Below are 21459 nucleotides of genomic sequence, written 5' to 3' on the forward strand. Positions count from 1 at the left end.
CCCCCAGCAGCCAGACGGCTGCTCCCAGCACGGTGAGCACGGCGGGGCCAGCCCCAAGTCCAGAGAAAGGCATCTCAAACTTCCCACTTCCACAGCTGGAAAACAGTTATGGATCCTGCTCATTTCTATATATACCCTTCCCTTGGCAACGACCAAAAAACGTGAGGAAGGAGCGGCTTCTCAGCTTGCTGTCGGTCACTCTCTTTCCAAATATAGAGAAGGAATGAGCCCGTGGGGTTGCCGGGGGGCCTATAAAACCTCGGGCGGCCGCAGCCCCTCTGGAGCTCCCTCTCTCCTGGGCGGAGGTAAGTCACAGCGCTCCTTCTGCGGTTTCCGTCCCTGTGCCCTGGAGGACTCGGGCTCCGTGGGGGCCGGGTGGCGCGGTGCACCGCCCTGCCTGACTTTGGTAAGAATCACTTGGATGTGGGACTGGATCTCTCCAGCCCAAATGGCCACCCTCTCTGCCTCCAGCACCCCACCCAAGCAGGGGTCCTTTAGGCCCTCCTGCTGCCTCCTCACGCTCCCGGTGACGCTTTGGGTGCTTCTTGGGTAGGATCCGTCTGCACACGTCATAGACCACAGCTTGTCCACCATGGCCCGCTGTTCTCCTTGGTGGCTCCCTGGGCTGTGTGCGGGTCCCGGTGCCCCATCCATCAAGATCATGCTGGCTGTGCAGGCATGAGCCACTGTCAGAGACCTCTCTGTCCGCTGAAGACTAGACCTGGCCCTGGCTGGAACCACAAGCTTCTTAGGAATCGGACCTTACTGCCTGGTTCTACATGGGAGCCACTGCCGGTTGGAGCCAGATTTGGGGACACCTGAGGTCTTTCCTGCCTTAGAAGCTTACCATGGGTCATGTCCCATTGGCCCCTTCAGCTTGCCTCTGGGGCAAGGCTCTTCTTTTTTTTTTTTTTTTTTTTAAGATTTTATTTATTTATTTGTCAGAGAGAGTACACACAAGCAGGCAGAGAGGCAGGCAGAAAGAGAGGAGGAAGCAGGATCCCTGCCAAGCAAGGAGCCCGATGCGGGACTCGATCCCAGGACCCCAGGATCATGACCTGAGCTGAAGGCAGCGGCTTAACCCACTGAGCCACCCAGGCGTCCCGGGGCAAGGCTCTTCTTAAACCACCAGCCTTGGTCCTTATGTCTTTATCCCATCCAGAGCCATTGCAAAGCTGAACCAGACACTCCCCCCCCCCCCCCCACCCCGCCCCGGTCCTGACTGTCTTTTGCATATTTGTTGCAGGTCTGATTCTCCACTGCCGCTGTTTTGTGCTGCCTTCCTGTGGGTGTGACCGATCAGGTGAGAAAGCAGATCAGGTCCCTGGGCTGTTGGAAGCCTCCGGGGAATCCGAGGTTCCCTGTCCCTCCCGCCTCCCAGTGGCCTTGAGGGCGCAGAGTCTAAGTGAACTCAGACAAGCACACCTTAAGTGGGAGAGGAACCTTCCAGAAGGATGCTGGCATCTAATGCTGCTTCTAGTCTGAGCAAAAGCTGGTCTCCTTGTGGGAGGAGGCAGCCACCTTGAATCAGAATTGTCCCAAAAATCCTTAGCTATTCGCCACTATCACGCTTGTGAAGAATGGTTACTTTTCAGGGTGTTTACTTGTAAAGCTTTCCTCAGGAGCTGCTGGGCTTTGCAGACCAGGAGAGTGAGGTCCCGGGAGCTGCCCTCCTCCTGGAGGCCCTTCACGATTGGATCCGAACCTTGGATCGCCTGTGCTCTGTGCCGTTTGCACAGAGAAGCCCCCGGGGAAATATGCGCACATGTGATTTTTGTAGCCCTTGGGCCCTGTGGGTGGAGCCCCGGGGGATGGAGGGCGGCTGGGCTCCTGGGCCCCCGCTCATGGAGCTGCCCTGGGCAGGCAGAGTGGGTGGGCACACGGGCCTGGAGCGGGGTGGCCGCGGGGCTCACCTGTCCCCCGCTCCCTCCAGCGGCACCATGAGTAGCGACACTGAAATGGAAGTGTTCGGCATCGCCGCTCCGTTCCTCCGGAAGTCGGAAAAGGAGAGGATCGAGGCTCAGAACCAGCCCTTCGACGCCAAGACCTACTGCTTTGTGGTCGACTCAAAGGAGGAATACGCCAAGGGGAGAATTAAGAGTAGCCAGGATGGGAAGGTCACGGTGGAAACCGAAGACAACCGGGTAAGTCTCGCGCACGCCCTCTGCCGGCCGCCGGGCCCTCTGTGGGCTCTGCAGGGTCGCCCGGTCTGTGCACCCCCCCCCCCCCCCCCCCCACCACCGGCCTCCAACAACAACCCAGTCGTGGCCGCTCAAAGCAATTCAAGTTTAGGAAGGAGGCTTTGCCAATGTTCACATTGCTTTAGGGAGATCGTAAGGGTGTGAGGCTGAAAGGCCAACAGCTAGAAGACCTCCTTCGGTAAAACACTCTCCTTTGGTAGCCCGGGTCCCCCTGCATTTTCTAGCAGTAGCTGTCTAGCTGAGGAAGGAGGGAAAGCGAGTAAGGGATCCTAGCGGACCACAGGCTCCGTGTGAAATGGCAGCCTCCCTGTTTCATGAAGGCCATGAGCAGCGTAGCCCATACATTCTGGCCAAGAACATGGTAGTGAAATCCTGGACTTCACTAGTTTCTGGAATCAAGACCAGAGGAATCTGGAAATGTTCTGAGAAAAGTTTAGAAAATATTAAAAGAAAAATAAAAAGAAGACAGTGTCACTGGGTTGGGTGTGAAGAAAGTGGGCAGGTGGGATCGCCCTTCAAGGCCATCCCCTCTCCGAGGCTCCTGGAGGGGCTCTCTGTACCCATCAGATGTCTGGGCTGCCGGGGGTTTGCAAAGCAGCAGGGACAGTGGGAAGCAGATGGTCCAGACCCATCACAAGGGGGGGCTAGTTGCTCAGGGTGGTTTAAATTACTACTACCTAAAGGCAGGAAAAGGCAGGTTTCCCACCCACCTTGCCCAGAGTTGGGAGCGCCGTAGACAGAAAGCAACAAAATCCCTGAGTGATAGAGATAATCACATGCTCTCGGTGTTCCCGTGAATCTCCCCCTGGCCCTGTCTTCTCCCGCTGTCCATGGGCCCTTTTTCCCAGGGTTTGCCCCTTGGCATTCAGGCTTCTCGTGGGACACAGACAAGAAAATGAAAACGGGGGGGCAAGACCCACAGATGACACTAGGTGGTCACCGTCCGTCTTCTCACTCAGACCCTGGTGGTCAAACCAGAGGACGTGTATGCGATGAACCCCCCCAAGTTCGACCGGATCGAGGACATGGCCATGCTGACGCACTTGAACGAGCCGGCCGTGCTGTACAACCTCAAGGACCGTTACACGTCCTGGATGATCTACGTCAGTGCCCAGGGTCCCTGGGGCGGTCGGTGCAGTGGGGGTGACCCGGGTGTGACGGAGCTGTCCCATGAGAGGGGAGCCCGGAGGAAAAGAAGAAGGAGGGGGAGGAGAAAGGCAGGGAATGAGGAAGGGGGCATTAGGAAGAAGAGAGGCTGGCAGCCGGGAGTGGGGAGGGAGCAGGAGAGCCAGCCAAGGTTCGGGCCTGGGCACGGTCACTTGCTAGTCGCAGGACAGCTGACTGGTCCCCTTTGCGACTCTGTGCCTCATCTCTAAAGAGAAATCCATCCATCCTTTACAAGTTCAGCATCAAGAGGCAGAATAACAGAGGCAAAGGGTTTTACACACGCACGTGCGCACACATGTTTTCCACTCCCACAGACCTACTCGGGCCTCTTCTGCGTCACCGTGAACCCCTACAAGTGGCTGCCGGTGTACAACCCCGAGGTGGTGGAAGGCTACCGAGGCAAGAAACGCCAGGAGGCCCCGCCCCACATCTTCTCCATCTCCGACAACGCCTACCAGTTCATGCTGACCGGTGAGCGTCCAGGAAGGACCTGCCGTGGAGGGGCCGTGCTGGGGCTGCTGGCTGGCCTGGGCCTTCCGCAAGAAGGGAGGAGACAAGGAGGTAGTTCAAGAGGCTGCAAGAGGTCAGATCTTTTAGGGCTTTGCAGGCCCTGCTAGGAAGTTTGGATTGAACGTAAGCATTGGTTAAACCCTATGAAACTGACGTGGGGGGGCGGGGGGTGGGGGCTGGGATGAAGATGAAGACCCACAGTTCCACACGGTTCCACCCAGTGGGATGAAAGGCCACTGACTGGTTTGAGGTAGAGGCTTCCTCTCTGAGTGTCACCATCAAGAAGGAGGCTCTTCGGGCTGCCCCCAGACCCCCACAAAATGCTACGAGGAGGAGGCCTGGCGTAGCAAACCGTGACTGCTTGACAAGGGGCGGAGGCCTGGGGAAGCTCCTCATATCTCTGTCAACTGTTTCATTTTGTTTTTGGCAGATCGTGAGAACCAGTCCATTCTGATCACGTAAGTGTCCAAGACCCAGGGCAGCTCCATAGCTGTGGCTCTTTGTCTCCAGGGCAGAAGGCAAAGGCACTGTTTGCTCTATGCTGTTCATTAGACAGACTTGGAGCGGGGGCGCCCGGTGGCTCACTCGGGGAAGCGTCTGACTCTTGGTTTTGGCTCAGGTCATGATCTCAGAGTCGTGGGGTGGAGCCTCGCATCAGGGTCCGCACTCCATGGGGCGTCTTCCTAAGATTCTCTCTCCCTCTCCCTCTGCTCCTTCTCCCCTTGCACACTTTCTCTTTAAAAAAGAAGAGAGGAAAGTACTTAAGAGCAGAGTCTGTGATGACAGGACAGAGGTGGAGACGTATACCCAGAAGGGAATATGGAAGGTCTCGAAAATTGGAATCACCCACTGCCGGGGGAGCTCAGCTCTGATGACTCTTCCCTTGGGCCTCTGCCTCTCCGAGTAGTTTCTCACATTTGTCTGGCAGGTGTGGGTCTCCTGTCGCTTGGGCTACGTCCAGGCCTCTGTGGGACACCTTCGGGAGGCTGTTTCTACTAACAGGACACGTTTCTCTCTCCCTCTCTCTTATATTCTCTCAAATAGCGGAGAATCCGGGGCAGGGAAGACTGTGAACACCAAAAGGGTCATCCAGTACTTTGCAACAATTGCAGCGACTGGGGACCTTGCCAAGAAGAAGGACTCCAAGATGAAGGTACAGAGAAGGGAAAGGCTTGCCAAGTTTCCACCTCTGACTTTTGTGTTAACTTCACAGCGAGGGGCGAGGGCAGGCCGGGATCTGAAGTCTCAGGAGAGCCAGTTACTCAGACAACCAAGGGTGTGTGCTTAATCGTCCAGATCCTGCGGTTCCCTAAGAAGCAAGGCTCTGAGGCTTAACTAAGGAAGGTCATTTGGGGAGCAGCTCAGAGCTTGTTCTTTTCCGCAGAATCACAACTTAAGAGAATTGTAGCAATACCTGCTTTTCAAAACAGATAGGTTGTAACCCGTAGGAAATGAATGCAGACGGCCAGACTCACTAGAGAGAAGCAAGGCACTGAAGCATTAAGGGGATTTTACATCGAGACACTCAAGTGCACGAGAATGTTACAACACAGCCGAAGCGTTTCCGCGGATCCATGCGCAGGATTTGGTTGAGACTTGTCCTGGAAAGCCAGGGTGATGGGGACGGGCTCTGCCACGGGCTGCCAGGCAGCAAGGGCGGGCAAGTGGGCAGAGCTGGGGGGTATTTCCCAGTGTCATTTGTGGCTGCTTCCTCCCCTGATGGCTTGCCTTAGGGGACACTGGAAGACCAGATCATCAGTGCCAACCCGTTGCTGGAGGCCTTCGGGAATGCCAAGACCGTGAGGAACGACAACTCCTCCCGCTTTGTGAGTCTGAGTTCAGTTCGGCTGGGGTTTCTAGGGGCCTTCAGGACAGGCCAGTTTCCTGTCCTCACGGAGGCTACAGGCTCGGGGGGGAGGAGGGGTGCAGGGGGCGGGGGGTAGCCAATGACAGAATGCAACACAGCAGTGAGACAATTTCATAAAAAGCTCCAATCAACAGGGAGTAACTGGGGTCAGGGTCTCCTTTAGACAGGGTTGGCAGAGGAGGCATCTAGGGGGGCCGGCCTGCGAACCCCAGGGCCTGCAGGATGAAGAGGGATAAAGGGAAAAGAAAGCACACACTCTCGGAAGTGGGGAAGGGCTGGGTGTAGTCAAGGGACCCACGGAGAGTTTGAGAGTTCATGCAGCAGCAGCAAGGTGGGCAGGAGGTGGGTCCCATGAGGTGGGGGAAGAGGTAGACAGAGATCTGGTCACGGAGGAGCGTGGAGGCCATGAGAAGGGAGGGGGGATTTTATTCAGGAAGCGCCTCAGCGATTCTGTAAGCCGGGAAGTGATATGGTTTGATTTACATCTTGAAAAAAGTCACTCTGTTACTTTACGGTGGGATGGGGACCGGGGGTCATTGGAGGAATTGTGGAGCGAGGGGCATGGAAGAAAGGGGACCCATCAAAGTGGGCAGAGAAGGGAGAAGAAGGAAGATACGATTTTAAGTAGGGGAAGAAAGCTCCTGTTCATGCCGCCCAGGAGACTAGCAGGGACACTTGAGCCACGTAGACACCTGCTGTCCCCTTCCCCCAACAGGGCAAGTTCATCCGAATCCACTTTGGGACCACTGGGAAGCTGGCCTCTGCAGATATTGAAACTTGTAAGTGGACTACAGGGCAGAGGGCGTCCCAGGGTGGGTGGGGCGGTCTGGCAAACAGTGCCGCGTTTGTGCCCGTAGATCTGCTGGAAAAATCGAGAGTGACCTTCCAGCTGAAGGCTGAGAGGAGCTACCACATCTTCTACCAGATCCTTTCCAACAAGAAGCCGGAGCTCATAGGTGAGGCACGTGGGCCCTGATGTCACTGCACCAGGGAGAGTTGCACCTGCCTACACATAGGTGACTCGGCCGCCAACAGAGGATGTTTGTGTTAGAAGTGGGATGGGGCCATTTTTGACAGCCGTGTGCCAATTTGAAAGGAACTGAATCCCCTGGGCAGGAGGGAGATTAAACCACCCTGAATTGTGCAAGGGCTCCTGAAAACCAGCTGGAGCTGAGCATTTGGTTGTCCTTTGGCGCCCCCTAGTGTCTCGATACAGGAAGTAGCCTCTCCCCAGACCAACAGCCCCTCGTCCGGCGCCCAACACAGGCCTCTGTGAGCGCGGCGGCTTTGCTCTTCGCAGTGCTTGCTCCGCCCTCTGGTCCCAACGCCTGGAAACGGGCTGCAGCGCTTCAGCAGGTTTGGAAAAGTCTGCGACGATACGGAAGCACCTGTGCTTCCCCCCCACCTCCGTGTGGGCTCCTTTCCTGACCCACGCTCTGCCAGCTTCAAGTAGTCAGTCTCCCCAGCCTACGCTGAGATGCACCATTTACGCGCAAAGCAAGACAATCTAGATGTTCTCTAGCGGGCTCTTAATCCTCAACGCAGCGACAGGCTGCAGGAAAGCAATTTCAGACCTTAAATTCAATTTGGGCTCCCCCGGTGAAAGTCTCAGCCAGAATCTAGGAGCTCAGATACACTGGGTGGATGTTTCCTTTGCATCTGTGTGACGTCTTTATTTAAAATTTCTCATTTCAGAGCTGCTGCTGATTACAACCAACCCTTACGATTACCCGTTCATCAGCCAGGGTGAAATCCTGGTGGCCAGCATTGATGATGCTGAGGAGCTGTTGGCTACGGACGTAAGTAGAACCGAGAGGAAGCTGCGGGGTGCTCCTCCTCCATCACCAGGGTCAGCCTACTAACGTGCTGTCCTTTGACGGGCAGAGCGCCATTGACATCCTGGGCTTCACCCCAGAGGAGAAGTCTGGGCTCTATAAGCTCACGGGCGCCGTGATGCATTATGGGAACATGAAGTTCAAGCAGAAGCAGCGGGAGGAGCAGGCCGAGCCAGACGGCACAGAAGGTACGAGATAACCACAACAGGCCATTCACCAGAACTGGCTGGCTGGTCAGTGGAGATCACTGGGTGCCTCTTTTGAAAGCAGTGAATCCTCCTTACACGTGGAGAGGTGAACCTCTCCGGGACTCTGACACCTAGTGTTACCACCCCCATTTACGGAATCACTGGAACGGTCCTGTTTCGGGGCAGTGAGACGGGACCAGGGCTCTCTGGAACCCAGTCCTGCCTTCCCATGAATCCTACCATATTCTCAGACTGACTTAGCTTCCACTGGGCACATACAAGCAGTTTAAAGAGAAGGGATGTAAAAACAGCCATGACAAGCTTCGAGAAGCTTTGAATATCATGCAGACGTTTCAAACTGGGTCTTCTACTTTGCCGGGTAACAGGGGTGCCCCTTTGTGAGCATCTTTCTTTTCTTGGCAGTGGCGGACAAAACGGCCTATCTGATGGGCCTGAACTCGTCGGACCTCCTGAAAGCTTTGTGCTTCCCCAGGGTGAAAGTCGGGAACGAGTACGTTACCAAAGGTCAAACCGTAGATCAGGTGAGCGGCTGCTTCAGGGCTGGGAGAGACACAGGCTTCCAATGGCCGCTGCCTTCCGACCCCAGTGATCTTTCCCCCAATAGGTTCACCACGCCGTGAATGCCCTTTCCAAGTCCGTTTACGAAAAGCTGTTCTTGTGGATGGTCACTCGCATCAACCAACAGCTGGATACAAAGCTGCCAAGACAACACTTCATCGGTGTTCTGGACATCGCCGGCTTCGAGATCTTTGAGGTCTGGGTTCCTTTGCTTTGTGTTTTCATGCGGGGAGGGACCGGTCCACATGACCCCGTAGGGAGATGTCAAGGTGAGCAACATGTCAGAGCATCACATCGTGTAGGAAACTGTAGGTCAGATCAGGTAGAGAAACATCTTGTGGGGAGGGGGGTTGTGTGATTTCAAGAGAGCCGAAGACTGGGGACAAGTGGAATTTTATAAAGGACACCGCTAAGTGGATAAAAGAAAGAACTCAAATGCAATCATTGACATAGGAAGAGCCAGGAACATGGGGAATTTGATAAGCCAACCACGTGACCTTTACATAAATAACCTGCTGGTTCTGGGTTAGAAGCATATAGCCGTTCTTGAGAGCATATATTTCACCAGACACACTGGCGAACGAAAGATGAGTTTGTAGCTCCTAGAGGAAAGCAGAAGGTACATATGGTACAGGGAAGAGTAACTATAAAATAAGGGAGACCGTGGTTGGTGCACAGGAGAGATCCCAAACAAAGGGACTCAGGAGACAAAGAAACACCTTCTAGTTGGAAATTCAGAGAAGCTTCCAAGGAAGAGATGTGATCGGGGCTAGACCTTGAAGAACGTGCCCGTAGCTGAAGGAGTAAATGAGCTGGCAGAACCTGAGGCAAAGAGGAGGCCAAATCTTGGATTCTGCAGGAAGTCTGACTTTGCACGTGAACCCTCTGTGTTGGTATTAGTACAACAGCCTGGAGCAGCTGTGCATCAACTTCACCAACGAGAAGCTGCAACAGTTCTTCAACCACCACATGTTCGTGCTGGAGCAGGAGGAGTACAAGAAGGAGGGCATCGAGTGGACCTTCATCGACTTCGGGATGGACCTGGCTGCCTGCATCGAGCTCATTGAGAAGGTCTCCTGAACTGTCCACTCAGTAACGTCTTCTTGTAAACTCCCTGGCTCATCTTACGGCTCATACTTACCCTATATGCATTTTGTTTTGCTTTAATGCAGCCCATGGGCATCTTCTCCATCCTGGAAGAGGAGTGCATGTTCCCCAAGGCCACAGACACCTCCTTCAAGAACAAGCTGTATGACCAGCACCTGGGCAAGTCCAGCAACTTCCAGAAGCCCAAGGTGGTCAAGGGCAGGGCCGAAGCGCACTTCTCGCTGATCCACTATGCGGGCACCGTGGACTACAGTGTCTCGGGCTGGCTGGAGAAGAACAAGGACCCGCTGAACGAGACCGTGGTGGGGCTGTACCAGAAGTCCTCCAACAGGCTCCTGGCACACCTCTACGCCACCTTCGCAACAGCAGACGGTAACAGACTCCACAGACTGCCTCCTATCTGTGCTTTCCTGTGCCACTCAGTTCACAGGTCCAAAAAACCCCTGGAGATCTGGTAACAGCATGAGCCATCTTTGTCTTTCAGCTGACAGCGGAAAGAAGAAAGTCGCCAAGAAGAAGGGTTCTTCTTTCCAGACTGTCTCTGCCCTTTTCAGGGTAAGAAAAATACAGGTTTATTTGCTTGTAATTGGTTTAAGTGAGCTCAACATGAACAATGTAGAGATTCTGACCTTGGCTTATTCAAGAATAGGAATGTGGTCTTAATCTGTTGTTATTCGGTGAAGCTTAATGGCAGTATGATAAAATATACATATATGAATATATAATATTATATCTAGTAACTGTATAAGTATATATAATATGTAAATGAGGTTTAACAAATGTTGGTCCAGAATTCAGTTATTTTGTACAGCAGGTAGCTGGGTTGGTCAGCCTGGGGGATGAGCCCTTGGCACAAAGTTTTCCCCTTTCCTGAGGGGCACAGGCAAGATCATCTCAAGCTCCCAGGGGAGACAGACACATTTCTGGGACTCGTTTCGGAGAGCATTTTGTATGTGATTAATCTCTGGCTCACCATGAGGCAAAAGACCACTAGATCAACTATATGCCTGTACCTCTAGTCTACTAAAAGAAAGAGTTAAATAATTTCATTCTTTAGAATTCATGGTGTGTTGAAAATACAGATCTTATTTTTCATCACGGTACATCTCCGTCTTTTAAAAGCCTACCGTAGACTGTCAAATTTCATCTTTTAGGAAAACCTGAATAAGCTGATGTCAAATTTAAGAACAACTCACCCTCACTTTGTGCGCTGTATAATTCCCAACGAGACCAAAACCCCAGGTAAGATGCCTGCTGACGCTTGGGGTAGACAGTGCTCAGTTTCCACCAAATCCCATGTGAAGCTGATGTCTCTCGCTTCTCTTCTCAGGGGCCATGGAACATAGCCTTGTCCTGCACCAGCTACGGTGCAATGGTGTCCTGGAGGGCATCCGCATCTGCAGGAAGGGGTTCCCAAACAGGATTCTCTACGGGGATTTTAAACAAAGGTGTGTAATCAAAACGTTCTGCGTGTGTGTGGATGCCAGAATTTGAGAGGGAGAAATCCCAACATGAAAAGGCCCACTTCAACAGAGCAGTTGTAAACTTTCATGTCAAATGATTGACCTGCCTCCCAACCAAGGGAGGTATCTTCTTTCTTCCATGTTTTCTCAAGAGCGTGTCTGGCATATGACACGGTAGGAAAAGACCTGCTTGAATTGTCAGGAGGCTTAGATTCCAGGCCACTACCTAGCAGTGTGACTATGGGCAAGTTTCTTTCCCTCTCTGGACCTTGGCTTTCTTGCCCATTAGATGGAAGAGAGGCCTGAATTAGCTGGTCTCCAAGGTTCACATCTTTGCTAATGGTCTGTGACTGTTTCTGTGTCTGCAATGGCAGATACCGAGTGCTGAATGCCAGTGCCATTCCTGAGGGACAGTTCATTGACAGCAAGAAAGCCTGCGAGAAGCTGTTGGCCTCCATTGACATAGACCACACTCAGTACAAATTTGGACACACCAAGGTAATGCCTCTCAGTTCTGACAGATGTTTGCCTGTGGTCCCTTCTGGACTTCTTCATCATGGACTCATAACATCCTTCTCCTCTGGAAGGTATTCTTCAAGGCTGGCTTGCTGGGAACCCTGGAGGAAATGCGAGACGACCGCCTGGCCAAACTGATCACCCGGACACAAGCGGTGTGCAGAGGGTTCCTCATGCGTGTGGAATTCCAGAAGATGGTGCAGAGAAGGTCAAGCAGGGCCTCTGTTCAAACATGAACTCTTTGGGGATTGGAGTGGGGGGGATCCTCCTGGAAATAACACATATTTTGTTTTCAGGGAGTCCATCTTCTGCATCCAGTACAACATCCGCGCCTTCATGAACGTCAAGCACTGGCCCTGGATGAAACTCTTCTTCAAGATCAAGCCACTCCTCAAGAGTGCAGAGACTGAGAAGGAGATGGCCACCATGAAGGAAGAGTTTCAGAAAACCAAAGATGAGCTCGCCAAGTCAGAGGCCAAAAGGAAGGAACTGGAGGAAAAACTGGTGACTCTAGTACAAGAGAAAAATGACCTGCAGCTCCAAGTGCAAGCCGTACGTGTTTAGGATGGTTTACATTTGCTTATGGATTTTACTATTTAGAAAGACTGGATTTGGGGTGGGGATTTTTGCTTTGCAGTTGGGATGCTTCCTAAAGGATTTCATTTATACCAAGGTACTGGAATGTCACAAACCTTATCTCATTAAAGGAAATCGTGATCCCACCCCCCCCTTTTTTTAAAGGAAAGTGAGAACTTGTTGGACGCAGAGGAGAGGTGTGACCAGCTGATCAAAGCCAAATTCCAGCTGGAGGCCAAGATCAAGGAGGTGACTGAGAGAGCAGAGGATGAAGAGGAGATCAACGCAGAATTGACAGCCAAGAAGAGGAAACTAGAGGACGAGTGTTCAGAGCTCAAGAAAGACATTGATGACCTGGAGCTGACCCTGGCCAAGGTTGAAAAGGAGAAGCACGCCACGGAGAACAAGGTACTCTCTCTCTGGGTCTCTCTGATTTCATGTAGTCACTGCGAACCAGACTATTTCTTCTCCTAATTTGCTTGTGGCCTTTTCTTAGGTTAAAAACCTTACTGAGGAGCTCGCGGGGTTGGATGAAACCATCGCAAAGCTGACCAGGGAGAAGAAGGCCCTCCAAGAGGCCCACCAGCAAGCCCTGGATGACCTCCAAGCTGAAGAAGACAAAGTCAATTCTCTGAGCAAGATCAAGAGCAAACTGGAACAGCAAGTTGATGATGTAAGTAAATAATACTGATGGGAGTCCTAGAACTTCAGGGTGGGAAGAGTCCCCCAGGGATCCTCCAATGCAAAGCATTTGTTCTCAAAAAGGATATGGTGCTCTTTTCAGCTTGAAAGCTCCCTAGAGCAAGAAAAGAAGCTCCGAGTTGATTTGGAAAGGAACAAAAGGAAGCTTGAGGGAGATTTGAAGCTCGCCCAAGAGTCCATATTAGATCTGGAGAATGACAAGCAGCAGCTGGATGAAAGGCTCAAGAAGTATGTCCTAAAGTCATTGATCTCAGTCTTCTGAGTCTCTGGCTACTCCGTCTTCACACATTCTGCATTTCCCTTCCCAGGAAGGATTTTGAGTACAGTCAGCTGCAAAGCAAAATGGAAGATGAGCAGACGCTGGGCCTCCAGTTTCAGAAGAAGATCAAAGAGCTACAGGTAGGAGGCGTCCCAGATTTTCCAGTCGTGTGAAGGTCAAGCATGTGGGCTGGGTCCCATCTGCTGTAAGCCATTTAGAGCCAGGGGGCAGGACCACGGGCCTGCCCGCCTCATCAGTTTCCTTTCTGCTAGGCTGACATAGCAGTGATGAACAATTTTTCCGTAACTTAAGATAAAATACATAATGAAGGTATTGGTTGGGGGTCAACATTTACTTGAATGGACAATGTCCTAGGTTGGTCCCTGCAGGAATAATGACCACGTTGGGGCACGAAAAACTCCTAGTAAAGGAAATTAACAACAGTCCTATTCCCCTGGGAGAAGCCCAACCATTGGTTTATTTAAAGAGAATGGAAACGAGCCTGTACTTGATGTTCAGAGTGAATCACCCTGGGGACCTACTGCCCGTGGGTGAATGGCCGCCCTCCACAGGCTCGGATTGAGGAACTGGAAGAGGAGATTGAGGCGGAGCGGGCAACCCGCGCAAAGACGGAGAAACAGCGCAGCGACTACGCCCGGGAACTGGAGGAGCTGAGCGAGAGGCTGGAAGAGGCTGGAGGGGTCACTTCCACACAGATAGAGCTGAACAAGAAGCGCGAGGCCGAGTTCCAGAAAATGCGCCGGGACCTGGAGGAGGCCACGCTGCAGCACGAAGCTATGCTGGCCACCTTGAGGAAGAAGCACGCGGACAGCATGGCCGAGCTCGGGGAGCAGATAGACAACCTGCAGAGGGTGAAGCAGAAGCTGGAGAAGGAGAAGAGTGAGTTCAAGCTGGAGATCGATGACCTCGCCAGCAACGTGGAGAGCGTGTCGAAATCCAAGGTGCTCTGGCAGGATGGGGCCCAGTGCTTTTGAGGAGAGACTCCTCTGGGTCCAGTCTGAATAGGGCCTTCATGTTCTCCCCATTATCAATCCTTTAGGCTAATCTGGAGAAAATATGCCGAACTCTGGAGGATCAGTTGAGCGAAGCCAGGGGCAAGAATGAGGAAATTCAGAGGAGCATGAGCGAGCTGGCCACACAGAAGTCCCGTCTGCAGACTGAGGCTGGTGAGTGATGAGATGGGAGGGGTGGTCGCCTCCGGGGCAGGGAGGCCACTGGTCAACACCAAAGGGCAGCTCCGTGTAGGGGAGAGTCCCTAGGAAAGCATATTTGTGGAGAGAAGAAATCAGAATGACTCAAAAAAGTGTCATTCAACATATTGTGATGGAGGGAACATTGAAAGAAAGTTCAGTAAAAACAGGAGCAAGAAAAGCGAATCGGAACGAGAGGGGAGTCAGAATATCACTTGCTTCAAGCTCTTTCAACATGCACAATACCTTGCATCAGGAAGAATCTAAATGGCAGAAACAATACTAGAAACGAATTCCCAAGGCTCTTCTATTTCTTGATGCACACGATTTCCGATTTGTGGTCTGCAATCAAGTGTTTTAGACAATAGGTAAGGAAACACAGCCAGTGTGTGTCAGTTCCTGGTGTGTAGGAGAAACATAGGGGAACATTATCCAGGGCTTTCACCTAGAAAACGTGGCCCCGCCCAGCCCTGGTCCTCCTGCCCATCATCCCAGTGAATTAATCAATCCTTTACTGGCAGTCACAACCAAGATAGCGAAGAAAGATGGTTTACTTGCCCCTTCTATAGTCATCTTGGGGCTTCACCTCTGGAGGCACTAGGTCTCTCCCTCCACCTTTTTCCTCTTACTTCTGCATAAGCCTATAAACCTGAACCCACCACATTTACCCAAGAGTCCAACTTTAAATTACAAGCTATAAAATCTTAAGGAAGACACTATTTCTCTAATGACAAATCGACAAACATCTGGACACACCAGCCACTAAGAGGTCTGATGGGCATTTTTAGGAGGTAATGTTTAAATTTACAATCGTCCTCAGTGGGTTTTACTGACAAAAGTCACTCCAGGCTTCTAGTAGTTTAGAACAATACCTTATGGGCTGTGTCTTTGGTTTCTCCCTTCTCCCTTGTCATTTACTCTCTCCCCGGATCTTAGCACGGTGCCTTACACACACTAGGAACTCGATGAGTGGATGAGTGCATGAATAAAATTAAAATATTTCCTTCTGGACCTAGGCGAGCTGAGTCGTCAGCTGGAGGAAAAGGAAAGCATAGTGTCCCAGCTTTCCAGGAGCAAGCAAGCATTTACCCAGCAAATAGAAGAGCTCAAGAGGCAGTTGGAAGAAGAAAGCAAGGTAAGGCATTTGACGGACCGCTTTATTGGTCTAGCCTTCAATTACTCCAAGAAAACCGGGCAACATTATTCAGCCGCTGGAGAATCTCCTCTTTTTTGACTCCCGCAGGCCAAGAACGCCCTGGCCCACGCCCTGCAGTCCTCCCGCCACGACTGCGACCTGCTGCGGGAACAGTATGAGGAGGAGCAGGAGGGCAAGGCCGAGCTGCAGAGGGCTCTGTCCAAGGCCAACAGCGAGGTGGCCCAGTGGAGGACCAAATACGAGACAGACGCCATCCAGCGCACAGAAGAGCTGGAGGAGGCCAAGTACGCAAGTCCATTTGCCTGTAGAAGAACAAGAGAGCTCAGACGATAAGATGATAGAGGGCGTGGGTGTTAGAGCTCCTCGGGAATGGCTTTGTTCCGTTACAAGGTGCTTCCCCACCTCATCTGTGTCTTAATGCAGCGCTGTGCACGCTCGAGAGGGACCTGGAGTTAACACTTCATTAAGACAAACAGCTTTGATCTTGGTTAGAGACAAGGCCAGTTATTGATCACTGGTTTCGAGCACACAGGAGGTTCCCCTGGGCTTAGGAAAGCAAATGACTGCTTGAGTCGTACAGAGGAGTGATTCCAAATTGATGAATAGTGATGTTCAAGAGAATTGAGATTTGAATAGTGCCTGCTTCTCTTTCATATTCTTTAAGGAAAAAAACTTGCTCAGCGCCTTCAAGATTCGGAGGAACAGGTCGAGGCTGTGAATGCTAAGTGTGCCTCCTTGGAGAAGACCAAGCAGAGGCTGCAAGGGGAGGTCGAGGACCTGATGGTTGATGTTGAGAGAGCGAACTCTCTGGCCGCAGCTCTGGACAAGAAGCAGAGGAACTTTGACAAGGTATGGGGTCAGCTCCACGCAGGCTGAATGGGGCTCCCGGGTAGTCATAGAAGGAGGACGCTGGGTCCCAATCCTGCCCCTGCCCCCACCAGCCGTGTGGCCTTGGGAAAGTCCTAAGCCTCACTGGGCTGTTGTTTGCTTGTGTGTGAAATGAGATGGGCGTGCAAAGAGCGGGGAGGTCCCTTTCAAGCTGTCAGCAGCTTGAACACATTGCTGGCATGTGTTCAGTTTCCCCCTCTGCTGGCCTGTCTGGGGGGCTGACATGTGGGGGTCTAGCTCGGGTCCCATTAGGAGGTTCTCTGAAAGCCTCCCTTTTAGTATGACATTAAGATGACTTGAACCAAAGTTTTAAGGAAATATTTAGAAGTGCGGGGCCATTCTCATATTAAGAAAAGGGCAGTTGGACCCAGAGATACCTTCTCAGAGGATCGAGGTGCTTCTGAGAGATGACGACTGTTGCTGATAGGTTATGGATCTTGAGTAAACTTATGGAAGGAAATCTGGGCTCCTCAAATCGAGACCAAGGCGCCAGACAAGAGACACCGCCAAGGGGAGCCCCGGTTCTAGAAGTATTTTCCTTAACGCTTATGCCTAGTTGGGAGCTTGGAGCAGAGCCAATCAAGGGCACACCTGCCATGTCTGTGTTCCAGGTGCTGGCCGAATGGAAAACCAAGTGTGAGGAGAGCCAGGCAGAGCTAGAGGCATCTCTGAAGGAGTCCCGCTCCTTGAGCACTGAGCTCTTCAAGCTGAAAAATGCCTACGAGGAAGCCTTAGATCAACTCGAAACTGTGAAACGGGAAAATAAGAACTTGGAGCGTAAGCGGTTTGACACAGCCTGATGTTCCCCCTTGGCAGTGGGGGGGCCTGGCTTTGGGACGCAGATCCCCGCACGCCTCTGTCTCGACCCAGTCTTATCTCTAGGAAGCAGCCACCTTAGAAGGACGGGGAACTAGTCACCAAGCATTCAGGAGGTGTTTGCCGTGCCTGGAAACCTGGGCAGAGGCATTCGAATGCAATCCAGACTTCTGTGTTTGCAGAGGAAATTGCGGATCTCACGGAACAAATCGCTGAGAATGGTAAAACCATCCATGAATTGGAGAAATCAAGAAAGCAGATTGAGCTGGAAAAGGCAGATATCCAGCTGGCTCTTGAGGAAGCAGAGGTGAGCAGAATGTGAACCGACAGGGCCGGGAGGGGTTTGGATACAGCCCCCCCTTCCCAGGTGGAGCTGCAGTCACCCGGGGGGGAGGGGAGGGCGGTGGGGGGCAGGGAGGGGTGCTAGCTGGCCTCCCTCTGGGGCTCCTTTCCTGCATCCCCGTTTCTGTCAAGCTACAATCCAGAGGCCAGCTCCTTTCCTATCAAACGACAAGAAATGACACCTGTGGATTATTTTGGACTTACTGGAGAAAAATCATTACATTAAAATCGGTCTAAAAATGAGATTTTACAAAACTTTAGATGAGTTTAAAGTCTCTGTAAGGTGCTTTATGCTCCTGAGAAGTAGAAAGGTTTAAAGGTGATTAGTGTTCGATAGTATAAAAAAAAAAAAAACAGCAACGCAAGAGCTGTTATTTCTGCCCTGAAGGTAGGTTAGGGATTTTTTTTTTTTTTTTTTTTTTTTAAGATCGTCTTGAATATTGTAGAGTCACGGTCATGAATCTCTCACTGAAGCTTTCTCACGGAGTGAGGGGTGCAGGGTGTGTGTGTGTGTGTGTGTGTGTGTGTGTGTGTGTAGCAGACCCTGTCCCTTCCTCGCACCATTTCTGCTCTGTATTTGTGCTCCGCAGGCTGCCCTTGAGCACGAAGAGGCCAAGATCCTCCGAATCCAGCTTGAACTGACCCAGGTGAAGTCAGAAATCGACAGAAAGATTGCAGAGAAGGACGAAGAGATCGAGCAGCTGAAGAGGAACTACCAGCGGACGGTAGAGACCATGCAGAGCGCCCTGGACGCTGAGGTGCGGAGCCGGAACGAGGCCATCAGGATCAAGAAGAAGATGGAGGGCGACCTGAATGAGATCGAGATCCAGCTGAGCCACGCCAACCGCCAGGCTGCGGAGACCCTCAGGCACCTCCGGAGCGTGCAGGGGCAGCTGAAGGTCGGTGATGCCCCTTGGCGGGAGCCCCCGCCCCCCCCGCCCCGCCCCCCCGCAGACGCTCACAGACGGGGACTCGCGGCCCTCCCGCCGCCACGCCAACGCGACCTGTCCTTGGTTGTCTGGCTAGGACACACAGCTGCACCTGGATGATGCCCTGCGGGGCCAGGAGGACCTGAAGGAGCAGCTGGCCATGGTGGAGCGCAGAGCCAACCTGCTGCAGGCCGAGGTGGAAGAGCTGCGGGCGTCGCTGGAGCAGACGGAGAGGGCTCGCAAGCTGGCGGAGCAGGAGCTCCTGGACGCCAACGAGAGGGTGCAGCTGCTGCACACTCAGGTGAGGGGTGGGCCGGCCGCGGGGAGGGCGCCCCCGGCCCCGCGCGCGCACCGTGACCGTGCTGCCCCCGCCCTAGAACACCAGCCTCATCCACACCAAGAAGAAGCTGGAGACGGACCTGACGCAGCTCCAGAGCGAGGTGGAAGATGCCAGCAGGGACGCGAGGAACGCCGAAGAGAAGGCAAAGAAGGCCATCACCGATGTAAGGCTCTCCCCTCCCGCGCTGCGCGGTGAGGCCCTCCTTCTCCCAACCCCGATCGTTCCCACGGGACGGGACGGGGTCTCCCCCGGGAGGAGACGCGGAGGCAGTCCACGCCCCCTGCGTCCAACTCAGCACGGCCCCTCCGGCACCTTGAAACGGCCAGTGTGGTCAGTAATGGAGCATAAGGATTACAGTACGTTTCTAGGGCCCACAGAGAGGCACGCCCTTCTTTCCTTCAACATCTGACTTACTGCAACCATGAACACGAGACCCTTACGTGTCCTGTCGCACCCGCTGTTAACTGGTTGAAGCGGGCTTCCCTCCCTCCCACCTGCACCTGCGGCCCCGCCCTGAGCGCGGGTCCCGCCGGCCACAGCTCCCACAGCGCCACCTGCCGCCTGGTGGGGACCGCTGCAGCTCCTCCGCTCTCCGGCGTCCGCACGCCCCAGCGCCCTCCCTCCTTCCCTTAACTCGCTATCCACAAAGCTGCCCTGGGGGGGTACCAGCCGGTCTGCTCCAGGTCTCAGGTTTCTCTGAAAACATACTGGTGACAGCGAAGTACAGAATTCCCTGGGGCGTTTGTTGGGGGTCGGGGAGGATAAGGTCCCAAAGAGGCCAGTTCAAGAAAGTCCCTGGACATGGCAGTTCTCAGGTTCTGTTCTGTACCCCGCGTAGCTCTTCTCGTGTTTCATTGTGGAAGGGGGGGCTCGGTCACTGCCTCCCCTGCGGTCCTTCTTCTCTAGCATGGCTCTGGTCCTCTGGGTGCCCGCCCAGGCTCGGACCTGATCTCTGTCTGGCTCACAGGCGGCCATGATGGCGGAGGAGCTGAAGAAGGAGCAGGACACCAGTGCTCACCTGGAGCGCATGAAGAAGAACATGGAGCAGACGGTGAAGGACCTGCAGCACCGTCTGGATGAGGCTGAGCAGCTGGCCCTGAAGGGCGGGAAGAAGCAGATCCAGAAACTGGAGACACGGGTACCAGCGGGATGAGCTCCAGGCACGGGCAGGGCCTCCGGCCTCAGCCGCACCTTCTCCAGCCCCAGACCAACTTCCCAACTGTTTCCCCAGATCCGTGAGCTGGAGTTTGAGCTGGAAGGGGAACAGAAGAAGAACACAGAGTCCGTCAAGGGCCTGCGGAAATATGAGCGGCGGGTCAAGGAGTTAACTTACCAGGTGAGTGAAGGAAAGCCCGACAGGCACCTTCCCTGCGAACGGCAAACCACCGCCCTGGGTTCTCTCTCCAGGAGAGGAACCTATTGCCCCAGAAAAGGGGCCAGACCTGGTGCAGCTCTGCCCCTCCTCTAGCTACAGGCTGTGTCCTTGCCTTTAGAGCGAAGAGGACAGGAAGAACGTGCTGCGCTTACAGGACCTGGTGGATAAGCTCCAAGTGAAAGTCAAGTCCTACAAGAGGCAGGCTGAAGAGGCTGTAAGTCAGACACGCTGCGGTTTTTGCATAGCAGCCTGGGGGCCTGTCCCACACCGGGAGCACCGAGACGGGTGTGCGCTCACCTTACCTGCCTGGGCTCTTTGGTTTTAGGACGAACAGGCCAATGCTCACCTCACCAATTCCGTAAAGCTCAGCACGAGCTCGAGGAGGCAGAGGAACGCGCTGACATCGCGGAATCCCAAGTCAATAAGCTTCGCGCCAAGACCCGCGACTTCACCTCCAGCAGGGTAGGTGGCTCCGCAGGCACTAGAGAGAAGAGCAGGTGCATGCCGGGGCTGCGCTTGGGGGCCAGCGGGGAAGAGCCCACAGCGGTGCAGACACCTTTGAGCTGGGAAAACCTGGAGAACCCCGTACTTTAGGGCTTGGTCAATGTCAGGCTCAGGAAAGGAAGGGATTGAGCCCCACCGAAACCCAAATTGCAATAAAGCAAACACGATCCAGAAAAGGAAGGAGCGTTTTCTGGCTGAGAGCTTTCTGCCGGCACTAGTCTCCAGCCCCTGGACATGGAGGTCGATGACCAGAGGGAGGACGTCCCCCAGGATGGGGCTTGCTCTCCGGGAGCCAGTTTCTCAGGCTCTGGGGTGACTTCCTCCACATATGCAATCATGTATTTTCCCAAGGCCCAAAAAACCACCCTGCGTCCTACTGAGAAACCCAAGCGAGCAACTCCCCGATGCCTGCAGGGAGAGGGGATAGGAGGAAATGGGTCTCTGCCATCTGAGGGAACTAAAAACGCCCACTTTCTTTCCAGATGGTGGTCCATGAGAGTGAAGAGTGAGTGGTCTTCTGGAGCAGGACAGAAAATATGCAGAATGTATATTTTCTTGGCTCCTGGCCGTTATCGTGAATTTCCCCATGACTCCTTCTTCATACGCATTAAACTTTCCTTCGTTTTCAACTCGAGGCTGTTTCCCTGTATTTGTTTCCTCTTCCCTGTGTGGAAATGGTTCACTGCTGGTCATTTTTGTGCCTCATGTTGAAATCTCTGTCGGCTGAGGGCTTGATAAATTCCCTTGAGTGTGTAGTTGGGGACAAGGAGAGATTGCTTTTATTTTCTTTATTTATTTTGAAGATTTTTTTTTTCCTTAGAGAGAGCAAGCAGGGAGAGGCAGAAGGAAAGGGAGAGAGAGAATCTTAAGCAGGTTCCACATTCAGTGCAGAGCCCAACACGGGGCCCGATCTCACAACCCTGAGATC

At 53.2% G+C, this 21459-nt stretch overlaps 1 protein-coding gene and 1 long non-coding RNA gene across 3 annotated transcripts in view; one reads left to right on the forward strand and one right to left on the reverse strand.

Moving 5' to 3' along the window:
• Positions 1-387: 387 nt before the first annotated feature.
• On the forward strand, positions 388-21162 carry LOC125086740 (myosin-3-like). Its single transcript, XM_047706086.1, is given in 42 exon segments — positions 388-406; positions 1247-1303; positions 1934-2144; positions 3161-3304; positions 3683-3839; positions 4309-4336; positions 4923-5031; positions 5612-5704; positions 6461-6524; positions 6603-6701; positions 7441-7544; positions 7630-7768; positions 8192-8310; positions 8394-8543; positions 9248-9418; positions 9520-9826; positions 9939-10009; positions 10609-10696; positions 10785-10902; positions 11292-11415; positions 11505-11641; positions 11730-11985; positions 12175-12417; positions 12506-12682; positions 12794-12939; positions 13020-13110; positions 13543-13932; positions 14031-14157; positions 15198-15316; positions 15425-15622; positions 16004-16186; positions 16837-17002; positions 17224-17348; positions 17974-18282; positions 18410-18613; positions 18690-18815; positions 19620-19790; positions 19884-19988; positions 20146-20241; positions 20353-20377; positions 20380-20489; positions 21014-21162. Coding segments are annotated over 40 exon segments (5820 nt in total). The 5' UTR covers positions 388-406; positions 1247-1303; positions 1934-1940; the 3' UTR covers positions 21041-21162.
• LOC125086748 (uncharacterized) overlaps positions 19767-21459 on the reverse strand; it is a 101664-nt gene continuing 99971 nt past the window's right edge. For both annotated transcript variants that reach the window (XR_007123256.1, XR_007123257.1), the window contains 2 exons: positions 20374-20508; positions 19767-19904 (listed from right to left, as the gene is read on the reverse strand). This is a non-coding gene — a long non-coding RNA (uncharacterized LOC125086748). The remainder of the gene's footprint in view (positions 19905-20373; positions 20509-21459) is intronic.

Source organism: Lutra lutra, chromosome 16, assembly GCF_902655055.1.
Source record: "Lutra lutra chromosome 16, mLutLut1.2, whole genome shotgun sequence".
NCBI lineage: Eukaryota > Metazoa > Chordata > Mammalia > Carnivora > Mustelidae > Lutra > Lutra lutra.